The sequence below is a fragment of the Saimiri boliviensis genome, chromosome 16, assembly GCF_048565385.1.
Source record: "Saimiri boliviensis isolate mSaiBol1 chromosome 16, mSaiBol1.pri, whole genome shotgun sequence".
Classification (NCBI taxonomy): domain Eukaryota; kingdom Metazoa; phylum Chordata; class Mammalia; order Primates; family Cebidae; genus Saimiri; species Saimiri boliviensis.
Window position 1 is genome coordinate 59203599 of NC_133464.1, and position 25530 is coordinate 59229128.

At 40.2% G+C, this 25530-nt stretch overlaps 1 protein-coding gene and 1 long non-coding RNA gene across 3 annotated transcripts in view; one reads left to right on the forward strand and one right to left on the reverse strand.

Annotated features, from left to right (window-relative positions):
* The window catches only part of DLEU7 (deleted in lymphocytic leukemia 7), a 114482-nt gene extending 104262 nt beyond the window's left edge, over nucleotides 1-10220 (forward strand). The window contains exon 2 of the mRNA XM_074387666.1: nucleotides 10059-10220. Within this exon, the coding sequence (XP_074243767.1) occupies nucleotides 10059-10094 (36 nt within the window). The 3' untranslated portion in view covers nucleotides 10095-10220. The remainder of the gene's footprint in view (nucleotides 1-10058) is intronic.
* Nucleotides 1-25530, reverse strand: part of LOC141581623 (uncharacterized) — a 410679-nt gene that overhangs the window by 97393 nt on the left and 287756 nt on the right. The gene's annotated exons all lie outside the window — the stretch shown is intronic.

Consider the following 25530-nt stretch of genomic DNA (forward strand, 5'->3'; position numbering starts at 1 on the left):
TCTGACTCCACCATAAATAAATTCTGATGTATTTGCTCTGGGTTGAGGCTTGAGCATCATCAATGTTTTTAAAACGCTCCTCAGATGGTTCTAATATGCAGACCAGTGCTGAGAACCACTTATCTGAAACAATGGCATGTTGCTGAGATCTTCTATTTCCCTTTGAGAAATAGAGTAGAAACCATCCGATGCCCTCAGGACACAACAGTGAGTGATGTTTCGTCTGGTCCACAGCTGTATCTGCTCAGGGAGCCTCCTCTGCCACACTCTGAAAGCACTCTTGAGATAGAAGCCCTTATATAAGTTACTATGCATAGTGTGTTTCAATAGTGTTTGGCAAATGATAAAGGCTCAGGAAGTGTTAGTTGTTGTGACTACTGCTATTTTGTTAGGTCACCTAACAATTTATTTTGAATTAAGAATAAAAGGAATCAAAGAAATTTCACATAGTGTGATCATCTTTCCTTTGGGATTTTAACTCATTCTTTCAAGTCTTGTATGCCATTGAACATAAACTTTTCTTAGCTTTTCTTTCTTTTCTTTTTTTGTTTGAGATGAAGTCTCACACTGTCACTTGGGATGGAGTGCAGTGGTGCAATCTCCGTTCACTGCAACCTTTACCTCCTGGGTTCAAGCAATGCTCCTGCCTCAGCCTCCTGAGTAGCTGGGATTATAGGCACCTGCCACCATGCCCAACTAGTTTTTTGCATTTTTAGTGAGACGGGGTTTCAGCATGTTGGCCAGGATGGTCTTGAACTCCTGACCTCGTGATTTGCCTGCCTTGGCCTCCCAAAGTGCTGGGATTACAGGTGTGAGCCACCGTACCCAGCCGAACATAAGCTTTTTTAAAAAAAGTAACACAGTAAGTGTATACATGCCTGCGAAACAGTGTACAACACAGTGTGTATTGCTTTTTTAAAAAAGCATGTTCCCACTCATAAGTGGGAGTTGAACAATGAGAACACATGGACACAGGGAGGGGAATATCACACACGGGGACTGTCAGGGGGTGAGGGGCTAGTGGAGGGACAGCATTAGGAGAAATACCATCAAATGACAAGGTGATAGATGCAGCCAACCACCATGACACGTGTATACCTGTGTAACAAACCTGCATGTTCTGCACATGTACCCCAGAACTTAAAGTACAATTAAGAAAAAATAAAATATATGGACTTAAAAAATTTTTTTTACATCGAAAAAACTGAAAATAAAAAAAATAAAAGCAACACAGTAAGTGAAACATGATGGAGATCACTAAAACATGGATGATGAATTATTAAAAAAAACCTGTCCTAGCTTGTAGGAATGGATACTTGCGGTGGTCTGGGATAAAATTTTCTGTAATAGCATTACATCTGTATTTTAAAATTGCTGTGTTATAAAAACATGGGTGGCAGAGAAGATAGTGCGTTTTGGAAAACTGTTTAAAAAAAATCAGAAAGGGTTTCCAGTGACAGCAAAGTTGCTGACAGCTAAGACACACATGACACACGAGAACAGATTGTTTCATGAAATATCACAGTAGAGTAAAGCAATATTCCAAAGTATGAGTGTATATAATTTTCTTTTCAGTTTTATGCAATTAATATACATATGTGTAGATTAATAAATGGAATATTATAGGTAGCTTTTAAAATATTTCACTTAGAGGCTTAAATATATGTTCAAGTTGGCAAAAAATGTTTTTTAAATTTTCTGTTTCAGAAAATAGGCATTGGCTTTGTAATTGGGAGGGACTTGCCTTCAGGTGTGTAGATAATTAAGAAAAATGTAAGGAAAGGGATTAATTAGGAAGAAAAGACAAACACAGCCTCCTTTTGCTTTGCTTATACTTCTTAGCAATTATCACTGCAACATTTTAGAATAAGAAAATACTTGTAAGTCACTGAACTGCAGACTTGCCTGGGCTTGTTCTTGGGCCAGTGATGTTTTTAGAAGAAAGCTCACTTCCCGCCATCGCCATGGCAGCTACAACAATACAGACCCTACCCTGCCAGCTCCGATCTGTCCAACAGATTCCCAGGGAGGAGAAATGTGTTATCACAAAAAGAGATGATTTCCAACTTTTAACATTTTTAAGTAGGATATGTATTGTTATTCAATTCACAAATCCACTCACCTTCAATCTCAGCTACCTACCACCTCAAAAACACATACACATGTTGCTGGTGGAGGGTCTTGATTACAAGTTGTCCAGGTTTTGGTGTTTTGAGCAACGAATTGGACAAAACTCACAAGCAAAGCAACGAAAGAATGAAGCAATGAAAGCAAACTTATTGAAACGAAAGTACACTCCACTCAAGAGCACTGGTGACAGAATTTTCTGGGGTTTAAATATCCACTACAGGTTTCCCATTGGTTATTTGGTTACACTCTACGTAAATAAAGACGTGGCCCATTACCAGTCTGGCTGCAGGAGGTGACCATCAGAGGCTGAACTGAAGTTACAAAGTTAGACATGAAGACTTGGGCCACCACTCATCTGACTGGTTGCAGGAGGGTACCAATCAGAGGTACTTTCCATTTTTTATCTGCTATGCAGTGCCACAGTGTCTGATCCTTTTGTTACTTGGGGGTGGAAAGGTGGGGTTTTCTTTTCCTTTTGATTTAGTTCTAGAAGTCAGTGAATCAGCCTTAGATTCCCTGCCTCCAGACCCTATTCTCCTACCTCACACCCACACACAAACGAACACATACCTTCATTTGCTCCATCTTTTTTTTTTTACCTTATTCTCTCTAAGATTACCAACAGTATTTTGGTATGCAGCCATGGAGTGAACTGGAAGCTTCCACCCTGCCTACAGATTTGAAGTTGTAAAATGCCTCTTCTGCCTGCCTGAAGCACAACGACAGAAATTCCAGCTGCGTGCCACACTCTGAATTAAAAAAGAGGAGATTCCCTAGGAAGTATTTTTACTTTTATGTTCAAGTTTTTTTTTTTTTTATGAACTTGAAATATTCACCAGGATGGAGACCCCTCAGCAGAATCTATAGGAAGCATTGCTCTCTGAGTTCACTTATCTTACATTTTTTCTACTATCTGTCCAGAAAAACTCTTGAATCTCAAAGAAAAATTCTTAAGCTTGCTCAGTCTGCTGGGCTTTTCTAATGCAAGTGATATGCAATCAGGGAAATACTGTACTATCATCATTTTAAATACTCTTTTTCCTACCTTTCCCCTGCTTCCACCTCAACCCTTCTACTTACACAGTTGACCCTCGAACAACATGGGTTTGAGCTGGTCAGATCTCCTTAATTGCAGACTTTTTTCTGTAAAAGTTACATTAAGTGTGCTGCCAATCTTGCCTCCCTTTCCAACTCTTCCAGCTCTACCAGAACTGAGACAGCAAGACCAACCCCTCCTCTGCCTCCTCCTCCTCAGCCTATTCAACATGAAGACAACAAGGATAAAGACCTTTATGATGACCCACTTGCACTCAATGAATAGTAAATATATTTTCTCTTCCTTATGATTTTCTTAATAACATTTTCTTTTTTTCTAGCTTACTCTATTGTAAGAATATGGTATATAATACATATAACATACTAAATGTATGTTAATTGAACTGTTAATGTTATCTGGAAGGCTTCTGCTCAAAAACAGACTATTAGTAGTTAAGTTTCAGGGAGTCCAAAATTATAGGACACATATAACCCCATTAAAAAGATACCATTCAGGACACAGACATAGGCAAGAACTTCATGACTAAAACACCAAAACCAACAAAAGCCAAAATAGATAAATGGGATCTAATTAAACTTAAGAGCTTCTGCACAGCAAAAGAAACAATCACTAGAGTGAACTGGCAACCAACAGAATGGGAAAAAAATTTTGCAAGCTACCCATCTGACAAAGGGCCAATATTAAGAATCTACAAAGAACTAAAACAAATTTATAAGAAAAAAAAAAACAAACAACCCCATCAAAAAGTGGGCAAAGGATATGAACAGACACTTTTCAAAAGACATTTATGCGACCAACAAACATGAAAAAATTCTCATCATCACTGGTCATTACAGAAATGCAAATCAAAACCACATTGAGATGCCATCTCATGCCAGTTAGAATGGCGATCATTAAAAAAATCTGGAGACAACAGATGCTGGAGAGGATGTGGAGAAATAAGAACACTTTTACACTATTGGTCAGAGTGTAAATTAGTTCAACCATTGTGGCAGACAGTGTGGCGATTTCTCAAGGATCTAGAAATAGAAATATCATTTGACCCAGCAATCCCATTACTGGGCATACACCCAAAGGATTGTAAATTGTTCTATTATAAAGACACATGCACACATATGTTCATTCAACATTGTTTACAATAGCAAAGACCTGGAACCAACCCAAATGCCCATCAGTGATAGACTAGATAAAGAAAATGTGGCACATATACACCATGGAATACTATGCAGCTATAAGAAAGGATGAGTTTATGTCCTTTGCAGGGCCGTGGATGAATCTGGAAACCATCATTCTCAGCAAACTGACACAGAAACAGAAAACCAAACACTGCATGTTCTCACTCGTAGGTGGGTGTTGAACAATGAGAACACATGGACACAGGGAGGGGAGCATCACACGCTGGGGTCAATTGGGGGGTGGGAGGCTAGGGGAGGCATAGTGGGGGGTGGGGAGAATAGGGAGGGAGAACACTGGGAGAAATACCTCATGTAGGTGACGGGGTGATGGAGGCAGTGAACCAACATGGCATGTGTATATCTATGTAACAGTCCTGCAAGATCTGCACATGTGCTCCAGAACGTAAAGTATAATTTTTAAAAAAAGCAGGCACAGGACATGAACAGACAGTTTTCAAAAGAAGGCATACATGCAGCCAATAAGCATATGAAAAAATGCTCAACATCACTAAAGAAATGCAAATCAAAACCACAATGAGATACCACTTCACAACAGTCAGAGGTTATTATTAAGAAGCCAAAAAATAACAGATGCTCACATTACTATAAATTAGTTAAAATTTATAATATTATAAATTATTACAAATTAGTCCAGCCACTGTGGAAAGCAGTTGGGTAATTTCTCAAAAAACTTAGAACTACCGTTTGATCCAGCAATCCTATTATTAGGTAAATACCCAAAAGAATAGAAATTGTTCTACCATAAAGACACATGCATGCAAATGATCATCGCAGCACTGTTCATAATAGCAAAGACATCAGATCAATCTAGGTGCCCATCAACAGCAGGCTGAATAAGAAAAATGTGGTACATATACACCATGGAATACTATGCAGCCATGAAAAAGAAAAAGATCATATCATTTGCAGCAACATGCATGGAGCTGGAGATCACTATATTAAGTGAACTAACAAAGGAACAGAAAACCAAATACTGCATGTTCTTTCTTGTAAGTGGGAGCTAAGCACTGACTACACATGGACACAAAGAAGGGAATAACAGACACTTCAGCCTATTTGAGGGTGGAGACTGGGAGGAGGGTGAGGATCAGAAAACTACCTGTGGAGTATTATGCTTATTTTAACACCTGGGTGATTAAATAACTTGTACACCAAACCCATGACACCAATGTACCTTTGTAACAAACCTACATGTGTGCCCCTGAAACAAAAATAACAAATGAATAAGTAAATAAATGTATCTGATAGGATTCTGAAAAAAAGTTATACAAGGATTTTCAATTGTGCAGGTGTGGGTTTCATTGCCCCAACCCTCACCCCTGTAAAGTGTCGACTGTATATTAAGGGGGGGAGACAGTGGTAAAGGAATACCTTTCAGTGGTGAGTACAGTGTGCATATGAACAGGTGATATGACATGATTTTTATATTCCAGGCTTACATTTGAAAGAAACATGTAACATTTGGAAAGAAAAAGAATCAATGGACTAGTGAACATCCTTAAAATGACTAAGTTATCACAAAGGAATCTGAGAAAACCAGCCCTCTGTTCTGTAATCTTTGTGGCGGGCAAAGGAGCTGAGAAAGGCTGATGAAGTTGACTCTTCTTGGGTGCCTATGATACACTTTCCCAAAGAGCTTGACCCTTCTCCATGGAGCTTTATTTCTATTAACCTCGCTGAAAAAAAAATTGGGATTTCCTGGGAAAATACTTTTGGGGAGTGTAGCATACTTTATGTCCTTCTTGGAGAGCTATAATGTACATTCACTTTTTAAAGCTTCTGAAAAGCTCTGCAGTAAAAACCCTATTAAACTTTGTTTAACCTTGTGTTTAGACTTTAAATTCTAGAGCTCATTTGGGCATAGAGATCCCATTTGCACATAACTCCTATTAACATCACATAGGACCAATATTTCTTAGAATATATCTAGGGAACTGCAATGTTAGTCTATTACATTTCTTATTTGTCTTTAAAATAACTAGTTTCTTATCTGTAATTGGAAAAAGCCGCAGACACCTATCCCTGCCCCCACTAAAGCCCAACCTCATGTGATTCCTTTAAAACATCAGGGCTAGCTTCTTCCCATCTTCTGAGAGGTTTCCTGCAGCCAGGGCTGGACCCAGAGGCCAAGAAGGTGACCCTGCCAGGTATGAACAGCTGCAGCCTGAGGTGTACTTCAAAGTCTTGCTCTCAAAGTGTCAACCCAGTCAGGACTGCACCTTTCTCACCTGCAAGCCTGTTAGAAATGCAAACTCTCAGGCACCACCCCAGATCTACTGAGAAAGAAACTTTATTTTCAGCAGATTCCCAGGTGACTTACGTGCAGTGAGCCAACGTCCACAGGGGAGAAGCAGAGAGAAGATGTCTCATTCTGGAAGAGGGTGGAGACCAGGGGGAGCCAGCTTGCCTGCCTTTGATGCTGAGTGTTTGTGCAGAATAACCCGAAGCCACAGCAGCATGCGGCTCTGCTCATCTTTAAAGTGTAGTGGGGATCAGCATAGAGTATGAGAAAAGCCAGGAGGATAACGTGGAATCTCTTCAGGGACGTGAAAGAGGATTGGCCCAGGGAACTGAGACCAACAAACACAAGAACCCCGGAGGTATTATTCCCAGTGAGATGCCTTGGGAATCACAGAGAGCCCAGGGCTTGGGGGATGTAGCTTCTTCTGAGAGTCAGATAAGAACGATGGGAGCAGCCCTTCACAGGCGTGGAACCTCAAACCAGCTGGGTGTTAATGACCCCTACCTCCCAGATAAACAACTCAGTGGCAGAGAAAATATTGTGATTGCGTACAGATGTGACATCAGGCCTCATCCTGGATTACCTTCCCATTCACTAAACAAATTAGTATTTTGTCAGAGCTTTTGTTAATTCTTTAGTCTTCACCCTCATATGCATGCACACATGCTTATAAAAAACAGAGAAAATACATAGACCTCATGCTTGTGAATATCACAAGATGATTTCTCAATCTCTGCAACTTCATACATTCGGAAACCTCGCTCACACACACACTCACACACACGCACGCATGTATGCAAGGGTGTTCAGAACGTCTTATTCTTTTTTGGGTAACACTTAGGACATATGACGGACAAAAAAGTCACAGACCTCATAGAGTTATAGTCTTCAGCACAGCAATGATTCTGTAGCTCAAAGGAGGTGGCTCTTCATTCCATTGCCTGCTATGAGTTTTGTCTCACACTGCTCGGCACCTCTAGCAGATGTACAGTATGTACAACACTCAAAACATTGCCCAGAAAAACATATAAAATTGAGGATATAAATAACTTCACCTTCCCCATGTCCCACTTTCCTCTTGCCTCTTGCTGATAAGAAAAAGATTAAGTAAGAATCTCAGTAAGCCTAGAGACATGAAGTCTGTAGCCTCAGTTATGAGTGAAGCTGGTTCCATCTTCACTTCCTGAGATCCAGGATGGTAGAGGGCATGGTCAAGGTCACAGCCCTAATTAGAAACTGCCTAGACTAGACTCATAGGTACGTAGTCCAGCCTTGAGGTGCACCCATGCCTGGAGAAATAAAAGGCCCAACCGGTGGGCTCTCGGAACGATGACGCTCACACATGAAAAGACCTCCCGTGCGATCCACAAATTTCACTGCCTTTCACAAAGTGTCTAGACCTATTTTTTTCAAACACTGTGAATTTTGGTGAAAACTTTTGTGATTTGAAAATGCAACGTTTACCCTTAATTTAAACCCCTGTGTATTTTCAAGGGAAATTTAAGTTAAAAACCATGTCTTTCTGGTTAAATGGAAGCCTGTGCTCCATAAAAGGAGGAGGGGGAAAGTCAGGTGGCTGCTGCATGCTGGTTCTCAGGGGGATTTGGGTAGAAGCTGTTGAAGTTGGAGAAGTAAACTGTCAGCTGAGGAGGGGTGGGTTGGGGAACTAGAGAAACAGCAAAAAGAATGGGCATGTTGCCCTGGGGGGTGGTCAAAGGAGGCAAATCTACAAAGTGCTGAGGTGGAAAGGGCTGGCTGGGGATCTCATGAGTCTAATGGCACCCAGAGGTTGGCAAGGCCATGTCACTTAAGTGTCCCAAGGTCACAGGACAGGAGTAGGAAAAGCAGTCATGTAGTTTGTTGACTATGATTTTCACTGTCATTTCCCTGCCAAGACAGTGATAGGTCCTTTGAAGGAATCACACTGCATTGATCTTTGTATCCTTGGACCTGACATAATGCTTAGCTATATGCAGATGATGCTGCAAAAACAGATGACAAGTAAATGAGAAAAATAAGGTATTTCCAATCCAAACCACCAAAAGCCAATTAAGTATAGAGCAATACCTTCATGATTAGGGTTACTTGCTAATAGTCATAGACTACCTTCCAAACTGGCAAAATAATTGTTTGACTTAGTGAAACTAAAAGAAAAAAATCCACTGGTTGATGTAGTACAGAAAAATAAAATAGAAAAACTTTGTCAAACTCTGTTCAGTTTAACAGTCTAGTGCGATCAATCCAACAGCTGAACCACGGCTCTAGGTGGACGCAGCCTCTCCTTCCCCTTCCTGCTCCTGACCACCACTTGATTTCCTGTCTTCTCTTTGTTGATTTTTAAAATCTACTAGCTCTGGATAAAAACATGACATTATGCTACATGGGCTGACTTTTCATTCTGAATCTCATGGACAGCAAAGTCCTTTGTAGGTACAAGCCTTGCGGGGTGGAGCAGCTGCTATCTGGGCTTGGACCTGAGGCAGAGCTGGGCAGGAGCTCCAGGCACACACAGCCTGTCTTGACTAATGGAGGGAGAAACCACACCTCAGATCTTAAGCAGTGCACAGCCTCTCGTCCTCCTACAATCTGGCAAACTGGTGTACAAGTGCACATCACTGAGGATCAAAGCAGATTAGACCAGAAAGAGATTTTAGGGATTTCCTAATTTTGTCAATGAGGAAATCATAGCCCATGACTCATGGCTGGCTGGTGGAGACTGGGACCTAGATTCCCTCCTCTTTGGGTCAGGGGCCTTTCCTTAGCATACCCTACATACTTGTGCCAGTGGAAGCAAGGTAGCTCACTGCTAGCACCAGGCAGAAACTCGAGGACATTGCAAATGGGGGAGCTGGGCATGTGGTCAGCTGACTTTGGCTTACATACATAGTCAGCCCAGACCATGGGCTATTGATAGTCGTGCTGTTTGTAAAGTATTTCCAGGTCTTGAAGACTCGTGGTAGGAAGGCCTTCTGCCCTGTGTTGTGGGATCATATAAATAGTCTGAGGCAATGTAGGTTACAAGCAGAAATGATGTATATCACTTCTAGACCAAAGCATTTAATTGCTGGCGTGGGACCCTCAGAATCGCTCTCTTTTTCCCTTCAGGGTGGCAACCAGTGACATTTGAAATGGTAGCTGCTCCTGCAGTTTGGGCTCCTGAGTGATGCTGATGAGCAGATCTCACCCTGGTTCGATGGGCCTATGACAGTCTGAATGAGTGAGGCATGCACTATAGGATTGGGAGGGCATTTGTTACTGCAGCAACACCCAGCGTATCCTGGTTGACAGAATCTCCTCTATCATTTTCAAGGCAATTGATTCTTTCTCCGTCCCTCTCTACCCTTTCACTATGCCAACTTTCCCTCTAATGTACTTTCACCTTGTTTAGGGGTCCTTTAATTTTTGTTGTTGCTTTTTTGTTTTTTCCTGCCAGATTTCATCAGTAGGAAAAGAAGAAGAGGAGCTGTGATATTGTGTGCTTCCATCAACCCTCCCACAGCATCTTTTTAATAATATCTGAGACTAAGAAAAAGATCTCACTCTGATGTCACCTTGGAGCCCTAGGGATAAAACATAAAGAAGTAAGCTCTGCATTCACAAAAGAAAAAAAGTAATTTTATAATGTAAGTTAATAAATAAGACACTAGTGGAAAATAGAGCCAGCCATTGATCATTATTTTGAAAGACAGTAAGAGGAGAGTTACAGCTACTATCATGATGGATAAGGGAATTTTATTAGTTTTAGGTTAGTTTGTTTACAGGACTGTATAATCTAAAGCTAAAATTCAATTAGTGATGAGCTATGTGCCATTCCAACTTTTATTACTAAATATATTGACCATCTGTACCACATAATTTAAAGTATCTTTTTCTCTAAAAATATTTAATATTTTATTAACACAAAGATAGTACATGCTCAGTAAATAAAACTTGGAAAAACACCAGAAACACAAAGAAAAAATTTATAGAATTTGCTTTCCTTCTAGGACCCAGAAATAACCATTCAGCATTTGGTTCATGATCTTGGAGACTTTCAACTATATAAATATGAATATAAATTGTGTGTGTGTGTGTGTGTGTGTATGTGTGTGTGTGTGTATGTGTGTGTGTGTGTGTGTATGTGTGTGTGTGTGTGTGTGTGTGTGTGTGTGTGTGTAGCTATAGACTGAACTATATTGCACTACAAAAAGTTTTATAGGTGGAAACCCTAAGCTCCAATGTGATAGAATTTGGAGGTGAGGCTTTTGGGAGATAAATAGGTTTAGATAAGGTTTTGAGGGTGGGGGCTTTCATGATGTGATGATGTGATTAATGCCCTTATAAAAAAAGACACCAGAGTGCTTTTTCTCCTTCTGTTTCCCCTCACATGAGGACACAGCACGAAGGTGACTGTCTATAAACCAGAAGAGCTCTCCCCTGAACCCAACCACAGTTATGCCCTGGTCTCAGACTTCTAACCTCCAGAACAACGAAAAACGAATTCCTGCTGTTTAAGCCACCCAGTCTATGTATTTAGTTATGGAAGCCTGAGATGATCAACACATGTGTGTTTGTGCACAGTTACTGTTTAAAACTACTGAGGAGTATTATGCAATGGTAGCTAATAGATACAGAGGTCAATAATGTTGTTTTTTTTTTTTTAACTGGGGGATATTAATATATATTGGGAAGAATATACATTAATTATCAAATACAATTGAATGTCTACCAAATATAATTTTCACTTCTTTAATAAGAATTATTATAAATAGGTGATTTATTTGACCTGTTCTACTTGAAGAAATTTCATCTGTAAAACAGATGTGTGCAATGAAATTTATATTAAAATGTTTATGAAACCTTTATTGCACTGAAAATTAGAAACATACTAATGTTCAATAAAAGGAATTGCTTAAGGAAATTTGATACATTTATCAATTCAACAGAATACTCCATAGCCTCTAAAGTTATTTTGCAAATGAGTACAAGTAAAACTGGAGAGAACTGAATAAGATCAATGGAATGCTATGATGTCAATATCCTGGTTGCCAGGTTGTACTATAGTTTTGCAAAATGCTACTATTGGGAGAAATTATAAGAGTACACAGAATCTCTGTAGTATTTTCTACAACTACATGCAACTCTATAATCATCTCAAAATAAATTTAATTTTTAAAAAATGAAAAAAAAATTGTGAGAATGGTTTACAAAGGACAATAGTACTTGAAGATGAATTCTTGTCCCCAAACTCTAAAGTAATAGATTAATGTTATTGTAGAGAATTCTGTGAAGGTAGCCAAGCATGTTGCTGAGTGTACTTTAAATTGATGAAATTTTATTTTGGAAAAGTAATTTCACTGCCTAACCTACTAGGCATTAGAGTATTTCTTGTTTTGTGAATTTTTTTAATTTAATGTAAATAAGCAGAAAAATATTACATAGACAATATAATTGTTCATTTATTTCCCAGAAGTATAGTGGCAAGAATCTCCAAAAATTGTATTACAGAAGAATATTTATTGACTTGGGGATTTGTTAACAAAATCAAAATACAGATTATGAAAGGGTATAGTGTAATAGAGAAGATGTTTATGGCTATCTCATGGTCCCACTGCCTCCTCCTGGAAAAGCAGGTGAGCGCAGCCATGTTCTCACAAGGATACAAAAACACAGGAGCCCAGGCCAACCTATGGGCTTAAAACCAGGACATCATCCCTTCCACCTTTTTCTTTGGGCCAAAGCATGTCACGTGGCAAGCTGAGAGTCAGGGATGGGGCAGGTCACCCCAGCTATGTTGGGAGGACACTACAAAGTTACGTGGCAAAGGGCTGAATTATAGAGATGACTGAAGAAACGGGATCATTCTCACAATCCACACAACCTCATGTTCTTCTCTACTTGCTATCACCTTTCTCGGTGAAAGAAATGTAAATGGGCCTTTACAGAAAAGCTCTTCGAAAGGGTTGTCTGGGCTTCTGGTATATGACAAATGAATGAAAAAAAAATGCTGAATATTATACTTGCAGCCTTTGCGGTCCGATATAAATCTCTTTAAAATTTGCATTAATTTTCTAGTGATTTTGAAGGTATTGGTTATGCTTATTGGATATTACGTTGCTCCTGTTGGGAAATACTCTGCCTTCCACACTAGCTAGTACTTGCCATTCCTGGACTTTCTAGTGGTGACTTGGAAGGGTTGGCTTCTTTCTCACTCAAGTGAGAAACTCAAAGTGGCAAAAAATGAATAAAATAATACAAAACCATAAACAAAAAAAGAGGCAATGGACAAAGGAAATCAAAATTTTGAAAGATGGAGAACAGGTAAAAAAATCAACAGAACTGAAAACTCAAGCATCAAATACTCGAGTGAGAAAAAAAATGTACATTTTTTTTTTCCTTTAGGGCTCCTGCCTTTGACATTAAGTTATTTAGAAATGGCTTCCCTGCCCTGATTTATACAGTTGTTTGCTCACCTTTTCTATAATTTTATGGAGTTACTTTTTCTTCATCTTAAAAAATTCTTCATCTTGAAAAAAAAATGTATCATATCAAATTAAGTATAGAGAGTATTATGACCAGTTCTTCTTCCTCTGTTAAGAAATAAGTGAGAAATTAAAAAAAAAAAAGGGCCAACATACCTACAGGATAAATTTAGGAGGAATATTAGGATAGAATTTAGTTTGAGAATTTGTTCATCTGTTAAGTAAACTAAATAGCTCCCCTCTATGAGAATAAAACAATAACAACTACAAACTGTCTAACAGCCTGTTATGGTATCTGTGTGTCTTTCATACAGGCTGCACATTGCAGTTTAGTAGTGGTCTCATATACATATCACATTCCCAAAACGCAGGAAGCCAAGCACTAGATCTGGTTCACCTAAAGGATGTTTCAGCCCGATCCTTCCCTGACCTAGTCATCAGTCTTGCAAGAGCCTCATTTTTAACGATCTTTCCAAGTTTGGCTGGCATAGGAAGAAGGAAGGGAAGAAACAAAAAAAGAAAGTGCACGGAAACATATTTGAGGCTGTATCTATGCCTCTTGATGCTCAGCTTGCCACAGGACTTGCTCTGGCCCAAAGAACAAGGCAAAAGGGATGATGTCGTGGTTCCCAGTCTAGAGGTTGGCCTGGGCTCCTGTGTTTCTGTATCACTATGAGAGCATGCCCAGGATCAGCTGCCATCCCAGGAGGAAGAACCAATGAGACCACTGAAATAGCCATAACAATGTTATCTATTACATAATACCATTCTATAATATGCTCGTTTTTCAACTTTGTTAGCAAATCCCCAAGTCAACAGATAGATATTCTGCAATATTTGAATTGCGCCTACTCTACAAAGTGAGACCTAGAAGAATGTGATTTTCGGGTCAGCTTGTTTTAGCATGCTTCTCTAGGTTTGTCATCAGTTCCAAAGGAACAGAGAGATTGTAAAAGGTATTTTAATTCAAGTGGTTATGTTCAAGTAATTCCATTTTCCTTGTAAAACTGTCTAAAGTGATGGCTAGTGTGACGCAATGCTAAATTGCTAACTAAACCACATATTAATTCCTACTGATACTGAACCACAGGAGCATATTCACCTGGTTGTTGTAACACATGAAAATCCACAAGCACGACTCAAATCCAAGATGACTGCACCTAAACCTACACAGAGAAAAGAGATTTTAAAACAGTTGTTTCCTGTCTGTTCAAGCTGGGACCCAAATACACATTTGAACACAACAACTGCCACATTATTCTCCAAACGTGTCAACGCAGAGCTCGATCTTTTAGCTAGTTGAGGTACCTATTACAGTTACTCTGTGAAGAAGTTTTCAAATTTTTTTATTAATTGAAAACCTTACTAAAAATCTCCATGCTTAAATGCTTGAGAAGAATTTGCACCTCTGCCAACTAAAAATTACTCATGGAGTGAAGACTTTGGTTCTACGTATGTACCTTTCCACTTTCAAAAATGTCATCTGCTGTAACAGAATTCTTTAAATCCCCAAAAACATAACATAAAGCTGGCTAGGGTCCTGATAGTCTGGTTTACTATATATGCACTCTCCAGAAGAAATTATTCATGCTAATGGATCATAGCTTGGCCTCTGCAATTAGAACGGTGAGGGCCTTCCACATGGCAAGTGACAGTTACTAATGATTTTTCTTTATTATTCCCAAATTCAAAATAAAGAGTCACCCGCTGACTGCTGATGTCTACCGTTTCTCTAGTTTGTTTCCAAGTGGGACAGGTCTGAGCACTTCCAGGTGTGTAGGTTAATTCCTAGTGACTTTAACTAAATTTGTTAATGGGAAGACCTCATTGCAGAAACAGTAGGAAAAGTCTTCTTTTATAGCCCCCATTGTTGACCTCAGTCCTTCTTCTTACCTTAGTCCTGAGAAATTTCACTCAGGTTAGCAATGGATTCTTGTTCATGTGCACAATTAGGGAAATCCTTGAGTTATTTTCTAACCAAAATCATACATGGAAAACTTCCTACGCCAACGAAATTATCAAGTTTCTTTGCTTCTATCTAGAATTACAGCAAATCTAATGGTCGCACACATTATCGCACACTGGTCAAAAGCACTTCAATGAATAAAAACGGGGAAACATTCTTATTTAGCAAAAGAGAGTGTCTGAAAGATGAAACCTTTTAAGTCAAGGGCCCTTGGTGGGGAACGCAATAAAAGCAACTCTTCCTATGTGTCAAACAGAATGACTGATTCGAAAAACAGACTATCCCATGAAGAAAAATCCCAGGTTTTAAATGTCCTAGTTTGGGGCTCCATTTTCCTGGCACCTCACTAATTGGTGCATGCCTTCTTCAGCCAATAGCCCCTCATTCTACTCAGCAGAGTGGGGAGCCTTCAGTCTTCACTGGACTTTACATTCAGTCAATTGCTAAGACTTAGAGCCTCCACCTTTGATCTTCTTTTTCTTCTATTTCCTTCTTTAAATTTCCATGGCTCCCAAATGGTTCCACTGTCTCATCTCAAAGCCTTTTCTTTGGAAATGTGTTTCTATGTTATGTTTTGGGCTGAATTTATGTATTATTTATTCTCAAGGAAAAATGTGAAGTTGACTATTTCTCATTTCTGAGATAAAACAGTTGCTGTCTTTTCATCAGCAACATTTTTTTTTAACCTGGAGCACATTGATACATTTAAATCAGTGCTTCTCAAATTTCAATATTCATAGAAATCACTTGGGGATCTTGAAAACTAAAGATTCTGATTCTTTAAGTCTTGGGGGAGGGGCTGAGGTTCGGTTCTGCATTGGGAACAAGCTCCCAAGTAATGCTGATGAGGCTGTTTAAGAACCACACTTTGAGCAGCAAGATTTTGAATTTTGAATTATACCATAGCTATGTCAATATTACCTACAGTGTCTTAGCATCGGTGGTGATTTCTGCATGTGACAGTTCGAGTTTTTGTTCTGTTTTTCTTCTGCCTGCTTTGTAAATGTTATTCTAGGTGCTTGCTTTATAACAGAACAGCAGAATTGATGCAACGACATTAAAACAGAAAGGGAGACATAGTGTCTGGCTGCCTTGGGCACTCCTGTTAGCAGAAATGGAAGTCTTTCAGGGGTCTTAATTTTTAATAGCTATGCTATCAGATTCTCAGTCTTGGCATTAGGGCTAAGTGTTAGAACTTCCCATAAAGTGTTCTGATTTATGGACTCGCTGCTCCTTACCATAAAATAAAAAGAAATCCTCAATTTGAAAACAAAACAAAACAAAACAAAACAAAAAAACCAAACCAACTGCACAGCCTAGCTAATGAGATTTCATGCTATTTGTTAATTAGTAAGCATTTAATAACATGAAGATCAGAATAGCTCCAATATGCAAAATGCACTTAGCATTCTGGAAACATCAGCAACTGAAAAGTGGGTTACATGATATAATGAGTGTAGTTACCTTTCTCCAGACCTGTTCTGTTTCCTTGCCCTCTCTGGCCTCTTTCTGGCTCCATTTGCCGTTTCCACTAGTTTACCAGATGATTCATCAACTTTCTGGCATTTTCCACTTACCATCTGTGTCCAACATCCTGGTAAAATCCAATAAACTTTCTAATATCCAGCAACCCATTAACTATATCCTTGTATATAGCTAGTTCACTGGGAGTGGATAGTCATGTGATATGGCCTCAAGGCAAAGTGCTCTACCACTTTTGGAATACCCACTGTGTGCCAAGTTCTGTGCTGGTTGCATCAACAAAATCATCTCACTTAAACCTGAAGTAGTAAAGATCCTAAAAAGCCATTTTACAGAAAGATTAGATTATTTTCAATTTATTATTCAGAATAAATATATCTTTTTTCTTTAATGGCTCAAATAGTTATTAAATTGTATTGGTTTAAATGCACAATGTGTGTGTGCATGTATAAATAGTAGTAATTCAAGAGATACAAAATGAAATTGAGTGAAAAATAAGTCTGCCTCCTTGCCATGACTCTCATCATGTCTCTACCTAGAGGCAATTATTGTCAAAGGGTTTTGATGTGTCTTTCAAAAAATAGTCCATTAAGCATGGTATACTAGGTCTCTTGAAAAATTTACAACCTGTTACAGAATATATATAAATGTTCAATTACTAGTAATATCTTATTATATATACAGATTATAACTTAGAAATATATTTTCATGATCATTATGTCATTGGATTCTCCCTACAATCCTATGAACAAGGCAGGGCAGACATTGTTGTTACCCCTAACCCATGAAGAAACTGATGCTCAAAAACGTAAAATGATCTGCCCGTGTATATACAGTTAGTGGCAGACCCAGCTCTAGAACAATAAGTAGTCTAATGCTCTTTCCCTGACATCACGGAAAAGGTAGCCCAAGGATTAGAGATCAAAAAACATTAGCCTTCTTTGATTAGTCAAAGTACTCTTTCTATATAGTGTCAATTATCAGAGAATTTACTATGTTCAATGTGGTACCAAGAGGGCATTATTCCAGTAAATAATATATAAAAACTCAATATTCTGGCTTTGCAACTGTGGTCATTAAGCTGTAACAAAATATTTCAATGAAACAAGGGTTTAAGTTCCTGTTAATGGAGATGTTTGGCGCGTCTTTTGAGATAGCCCTTGCTTTAATCAGAAACTGCACATTGCTAGAGAAGGGTTATGGAATTTGTGAATCTGGTCTAAAAAACAAAAAAGGGCAAGCAGGAAGCAATTCTATTCTTTCTTAAAACTGCCTGATGAACTTGTTTCCTTATTTGGCAATAAAGTCCTAGCCCGATCTAACATATATGCCATCTTTCAGTTACTAACAAATACTCTGCATTTTGAGATCTTGAAGGTCCAGTTCAGTCTAATCAAAGCTTCAGTTGCTCAACTAACTCGAAGCTTTCTTTGTCCCCAGCCTGGCCCCACCTGAGCAGGGCGTGGAGGGGAAGCAGCGCGTGGCCAGGTAGTAGGAAGCTGCAGGGCAGCAGCAAGATGCACCACGGCACGGCAGCCCTGCCTTGCGTTTCTGCTACTCTTCTTCGGCTCTTTCGCTGCCTTTGGGTTTTCTCACATCGGAACAGCAGTAGGAAGGAAAGGCAAGGTTGTGATTTGATAGTGTTATACGGCGGATGCTTTTCTCTTTACTTTTCTTTCCTTCCTTCCTTCCTTCCTTCCTTTCTTTCTCTCTCTTTTTTTTCTTTTTTGAGACACAGTTTCGTTCTTGTTGCCCAGGCTGGAGTGCAATGGTGTTATCTCAGCTCGCTGCAACTTCCGCCCACCGGGTTCAAGCGATTCTCCTACCTCAGCCTCCCAAGTAGCTGGGACTACAGGCACAGTGCCACCGCGCCCGGCTAATTTTTTTTGTATTTTTAGTAGAGATGAGTTTTCACCGTGTTGGCCAGGCTGGTCTCGAACCTCGTGATCCGCCCACCTCAGCCTCCCAAAGTGCTGGCATTACAGGCTTGAGCCACGGTGCCTGGCCCGGCTGGTGCTTTTCTCAAGGGGCATCTTCAGAGTTCTTCTGAAACACCTCCACTAGGGAGCTCCCATTGCAGTTTCCTACCACACGTGTCTCCTCCAGCTTATGACCTCCCCTTCCCCACCTCTGACGTCCTCCTGCTGGGGTTCCTTGTGTCTCCTGGCTGTCATTTTGAGTGGAGCCCGGTTTTCGGCAGACAGCCCGGCTCCCTTCCCCGAGTCCTCGGGGGCAACAGCCCCTTTGCTGAACATCGGTGGAAGTTTGACTTCTCCAGCTCTCGGCCCCTTTCTCCTTCAGCTGCCACCAGCTGCTCTATCTAGCTTCTCACCTTCTGGATTCTCAGGTACTGATCTCTATGTGGTAGGCTGAATAAGGCCCCCACCAAAGATGTCCTTGCCCTAATCCCCAGAACCTGTGAATAGTTTACATTACATGGCAACGGGGACTTTGCAGATGTGGTTAAGGTAACAGATTTTGAGATGAGGGGATTATCCTTGATTATCGGGTAGGCTCAAACTAATCACGTGAGTCTTTAAAAGCAGAGAACATTTCCCAACTGAAGTCAGAGAGATGCGGCCTCGTGAGAAGGATTCCACACTCTCTCGCTGGCTCTGAGATGTAGGCGCCCTTGTACGAGAATCAGAGAGGCTGCAAGGAGCCGATGGCATTCCCCGGCTGACAGCCCGCAAGGAAAAAGGGACTTCGTTCCAGCAGGCAAATTGAACTGAATTCCACCAACAACGCGCAGAAGCCTGGAAACAGATGCTCCCCTAGAGCCTGTAGACGCGAGCGCAGCCTGGCCAACACCGTGATTTCAGCCCTGTGAGGCTTGAAGCCCAGACACCAGCCTTACCCACTGGACTTCCGACCTACAGAACTGTGAGGTCGTAATTTTGCTATTTTTAAGCTGTTAAATTTGTGCTAATCTGTTTCAGCAGCAATAGACATTAAAGCATTCTGTTTGTGTACCCCAAAGCCTAAGGGTTCCAGGTCAGCTCTTCAAGTGATTCTCTAGAGCCCCCGTGTTATTTGTGTAAGATGAGGAGAAAACATATGAGAGGGGAGGAAGCATTTCAGCAGCCTGAAAGCTCTGTCTGATGAAATCCTCCGCCTCTTCATTAATCTACAAGTCTCCCCTTATATAGCTGGGATTTGAGCGACGGTTTCAGAATTATTGGACCATTTTTTGGGTCACTCCTTAGCAGATGACATCTCTTGAGAATAGATTCACATTTTTAACATTTTTTTCTCAGCTCAAAGACATCAGCTAGCACTGAGACAACAGGAAAAGTCTCATTTTAATATCCTGTTACATAAACACGTTCACAGAATGGCTTTCCCTTTTAGGTTTAACATTTCTAATGATGTGCCGGATAGATTGGAGATGCTCGGAAAAAGCTGAGTGACAAGAGAAGGAGTTGAGATCTCAGAAAGAGAATTCACCGCTAGGGTAGGAAGACAGACAGGTCAGAAAATAGCCACTTTGCCCGAGACCTGAATTAATGTGGATGAAACAACGCTTCTAGCCCTAGACCTCAGGCATGGTGGGATCCAAGGCAGAGGTGAGAAGGGAGTTTGCGTTCAGTGGCTCAACAGTAAGCAGGACTCACATGTCTTCCTACAATGATCCTGCAAGAATGGAATAAACTGAGACTACTTAGCTTGAATATGTGCAATAGTTCGCCCCTTCCTCTCTGTGTTTTGTGGTTGCACAGCTTGAGTTTCCAACAAAGCATGAGAGTGGAGGGGAGTCAGGGACAGAGCAGCAGTTCTGTGACAGAGCCCACAATCTCCATGAGGTGGGGGGCAAGGCCCTACTGCCCAGTCCTGGAGGCCACATGTGGTCAGAGTCCGGGTCCTTTCCACATCTGCAGATTATGTGTGTCTGAAGAGGGAGGCAGGCGGGAGGCAACTTCCTTACAGGCCCCATCCCGTGTTTCCGCCTTCAATGAGCTTTTAGGAGGCATGATTTCATAGCCTAGTTTATTTCATAATCAAGCCCAGCTTCCTCTGTTAGGCCAATCAGTGCCTATTAACTGAATGCCTACTGTATGCAGGCTTATGACTCTAGGAACAAATGTGTCCATGATGCTGTCACTGTTTAGGAATTGTAAAATCATGGATAGAATCCCTTTCCTGTCAAGAGCTCACTTTTTCCACAGAGTGAAGGGCAGCTCTAAGGATATTTCTAGAATTCTGTTTTCCTTCCCTTCTCATTTCAGGAAGAAAAAGATGACTATAAAGTATGAAGAAAAAGATTAATATAAAGTATAAATATAGTTAGCTACAGAAAAGTCTTCTTCCTGGGTTGTTGGAGCTCAAAAGTAGGACCCTCTATGCATATTTTGTGTTTCTCATGTAATTATCTATAATGAGCAGTCAAGAAATGTGTGTTAGCCCATCATCTCCAGTACCTAATGCCATTCCTAAAATACAATCTAGTGCTCAGTAAATATTTGTTGAATCAATGAATATAAAAACTGGAAAGCAAGCACTTGAGATATCATGCTACATTTCCTTCAGCTTCAACTCCCAGCTAATGAGTGAGGAAGATCACTGCAGGAGCGTGAGGACCATCAGAAGCTTCATATTTCAATAACCAGCGCCAAATTCTGAATGCCAGATGGGATGAGATGGGATGTTAAACCGCTTCTTATTACCACGTTGTTGGCCTCCATTGCCTCGGTACTGTTCTCCAATTGCATGGTCTCTGTGGATCTCTGACTTCTTATTACCTCCGATTGGAACGCGCCACAAATCATCCTGCTTTCTTTATCCTCTCTCACCTCCGAGTAATCCTATCATCTTGCTCCAGTTAGAGCTGCTTTCATTAAGAAGATCGTGACAAACTCTCTCCCTAGCCCTGTTTGCTCTTCAGGAAAATTATCCCCTGGAAAAGTGGATGTGATAGTCACTTTTCAGAATGTATTGTGCGAATTTCTTCTGACTTCCAACATTCTCCTAAGCATTACCTTTGCATTAGAGTAGAATTCAAAAGGAGATAGCGGTTCTGAATTCCTTCCTTTGACCAGATGGAAGTCGTTACATCAGAATGCTGATGACTGCAAAATCTTGGACATACTGTTTTCACAATTAGGAAATGGTGAACACAAAGTTCTTCAGTGCAAAGCCAGCATGCGAGTTCAGCTTCTATTTGCTGCTATAAATTTTGTTCTTGTTGCTGCCAGTAAACACCAACTGTTCAAGTGAAATAGTAAATCCAAATGTGCCGGTTGGATGAGAGTAAAAAATTATATGCTGCATAAATGCTGATGCGGAAGGATTTTTCAACACACTAAACCAGGGTAGGGAAAGGAACCGAGAAAGAAAGTTGAACTGAATGCAGCTCTCACTAAGAACTTCTTGGTAGAAAGCACTGAAAAGGCTCTTGATAGAATGTTGATTCAACATACTGTTTAAACCTCAAGGAAAAAAACAGACGCAGAATTGGGATATCGGCCTTAGGATATCTGCTCAAAGCCCTACTTTGAGCAATCATCAGGGTTACCAAAGAAGGCGGACGTAGATGTAGATTGTAACAAATGAGAGCAAAGAAAAATACCAAAGTTCACTCAAAGTTGATGTGGGTTCAGAAGTTATTTGTTAATGATCAGTCTAACAGCCGAAAATCAAAGTCAGTAGCTAGTACCATCTGCAATAAGATTTAGAAAGTTTCAATCTCACAAATTTACTGTAAGGCTAATCAATAAATGTTTTTACTAAGTCTCTCTAAGGTTAAATTTAATGTGTAACTGTAATTACGATTCAAAGAGATAGTTTCATAAATGGTTCCTGAAATTTTATTTTGGATTACCTAAGTTACAAAAGATTTTTCTCCTTTCCATCATTTGTCTTATGCTGAAACAAACAAACAAACAAACAAACAAACAAACAAAAACAAAACCCTGTGTGATCTTGGAGCTGGCTGCCCTGAGTCCCAAGCTCTGATTTGATTCTGAAGCTCGGGAGCCTACTTTCTCATGTGGATAGAAATGCCCACCCCACTGGGTCATTGTGAGGGTTAAATAAGACAGTATATGTTAAATGCCTGGCACAGCTCTTGCACAAAAAAGCTCCTTAATAATATTAGTTTCCCTTCCAGATTAGACTTTGCAAACAAATGATTAAAAAACAGAACTTTCAAGTGGATTCTCTAGCATGATGAGGCTCCAGGCCAAGAACCATGTAGTAAAGATCTTCCAAACCAAAGTATTTCAGCATCTGAGAATGGCTAGGGCTTATCTTCATAGCTGAAATAAGCATTTTAATATAAAGCAGTCTTTTTTCCTCTTCATTTTCTTGTGGAAAGGAAAGCATTTTCAGAATAACCGTTAAAATCTGTCCTTTGTAGATCTGAAAATGTGAGCAAGTTTCATACTGAAGTCAAGATCTACTGAAAGTGTTAGATGAATATATAAGGACCAGACGTGGCTGTCAAAAATAAAACAGACGCTGGTGTCTTGAATGCCTCCATGTGCCAAAGCTGACTTGTTTGACTTACTTTTGTCATCGAATTAATTGTTGTATCTGGTTTAATTGGCCAAATTGTGCTTAAATGTTCACATTTTCAATGTTTTATTGATATAGGCAACGTTTTTGAGGGTACAGAAAGCACCAATATTGGGAAATATATGTATTTAGAGGAAGAAAAATTGTTCATTTCCAGATCCCAGATTTATGGCAATTTGAAAATATAAAGTGTTGATTTCTCCTTATGGTTACATCTGAATGTGTATAAATTATCAGCGTCTGTGTGCATTTATTTCCGTAGAAAATAATACCAGCAGAGAAACAGCCAAGCCAAGTTGAACCTTGCTGAGTGGATTTGAAGAAGCACAGGCCAACTCAGGGCAAGTGTGCAAACCCAAGAGATAGGAAGTCTAAAATAGTAATAATCAGCCTTTGAAACATTTTCCCTTGGAAAAGGCATCCCAATCCCATTCTATATTAACAGACCAGAAATGGCACACATGTGTTCTACATATGACACAGAAAGTAAAACCAGAAGGCTCATTCTGAATGCCCAGTCCAGCTTGAATTAAAATCTTCGTGAAGAAGTAGTGCTTTTGATTCAAAGGAGCTCAGGTTTGCAAGGGCGTTGTGAAGGCTAGCATCCCATCTATCTGATGTCTGGTCTTCCTTTACACAGTTCTGACAAAGACGTCTACCAGTTGATACTTGAATATATATAGAAATGAGCAACTCATTCCCTGCAGCAGAACACTCTGCCTTTGAGTAATATTATTAGGAAACGTGTTCTTATTTGGAACCAAGGCCTATTTTTCTGTAACTGCCACTTACGGGTTCTATTTCTATCACTCAGGGGTCACAGCCAGGCAGATTTCCATTTCCAGTGGCAATTAGTCTTATAAATATTAAGACAGAGCTCACAAATTTTCCCACATAGTATTTTAAATAATTGTAAATTAGCTACTGACATTTGAAAATTAGAAAACTACCCATAAACTTCGTATTTTCAACTTTTGAAATTGTTGATGATCTGAAAGCAATGGGCCACATTCCCAAATGGTAAAACAGTAGTACCCCCTTACCCACAGTTTCATTTTCTATAGTTTGAACTACCTGTGGTCAACCATAGTCTGAACATATTAAGCGGAAAATGCCAGAAAGAAACAATACAGTTTAAATTGCACACTGTTCTGAGTAGTGTAATGAAATCTCTGAGTCCCACTTCGTGTTGCCTGGGATGTGAATCACCCCTTTCTTCAGCATAGATGCAAACTGCCCATTGGTCACTTAGTAGCGGTCTTACTTATTAGATGGAAAAAGCCACAGTATATAGAGAGTTCAGTATTATCTATGGTTTCAGGCATCCACTGGGAGGGGAGTGTCTTGGAACATATCTTGGTAGATAAAGGGATACTCATTTTCTGATACTCTGGCCTCTGAGACATCTGCATTTCTAGTTCTTATTGTGTCCTCTCTAAGGCTTCTTTGCGTCAAGAGATTTATCCTCACTTCCTCATTTTTCCCCTTGGAAAGAAAAACCTCATGGATGTCTGAAGCTTAGACCTGCTAAATGACACTACACTTAGAAAACTGACAATCGATTCATCCAGTCTTGCAATCAATCCTCAGAAATGTGCTGGGGTACATACAGAGCTAGAGACCTTAGAATCGTTTTAGATAGCCTAAGGGTGGGATGTGGAGGTTGTAAAAAGCCTGTGCACATGGAACAGAGTAGCTTCTCATGCCTGCTGAAAGTCTAATTCCAGATAGTTGTTCTTATTTGCAGCTGTAAATCCTCATGAGCACTCAGACACCTGGCAAACCAGTACCTACAACCAAGAGCATGCTACGTGGTTTTCTGCTTTGTTTAGCTGCCTCTATGATGTTTAAGCCTTTGATAGTAAAGAAACTCTAACTCAGCCAGTGTCTGTTGGTGACTCACTATCAGTTGCATCATAGTCCTCCATGTTCTGGAAAGATGAGGAGTCCCCGATTTTGAATCCAAGAACCTCCACTAAATAGCTGAACAACCTTGCGAAAATTGCTTACCACCCCTGAGCCTTGGATTCGCCATCTAGAAAATGAGGGTAGTAACAGGTAACCCCTATTACTGTGAGAAATACACGAGATACACATATAGCGCTTAGAGCTGCCCTTGGTTCATATTAATCACTCAATAAATGTTAACTATTCATTGATATTCATATATAATACCTGCACATGGTGGCAGGCCACTCCCACGGTGCCTGAGCCTTTCCCACATCCGGGCATACAGGATCCACTTCTGAGTGCCAGCACTTGCAAGTCTTGCCTGACAGTTTTCTCCTACCCCGAGTTTTTTCAGTCCCTATACACTGTGGCAAGCTGGAAGTGTGGGGAGTTTAGCCCGCTTTCTTCCCCCAGGAATTGCCTCTACCAATGGCAGATGGGAGCTGATAAATCACCCCAGCTTCCTCGCCTCTCAGAAAAGATAACTCAGGAATGTGCACTGCTTGGTGTTCCAGAGTGCCCCTTAGTGCATT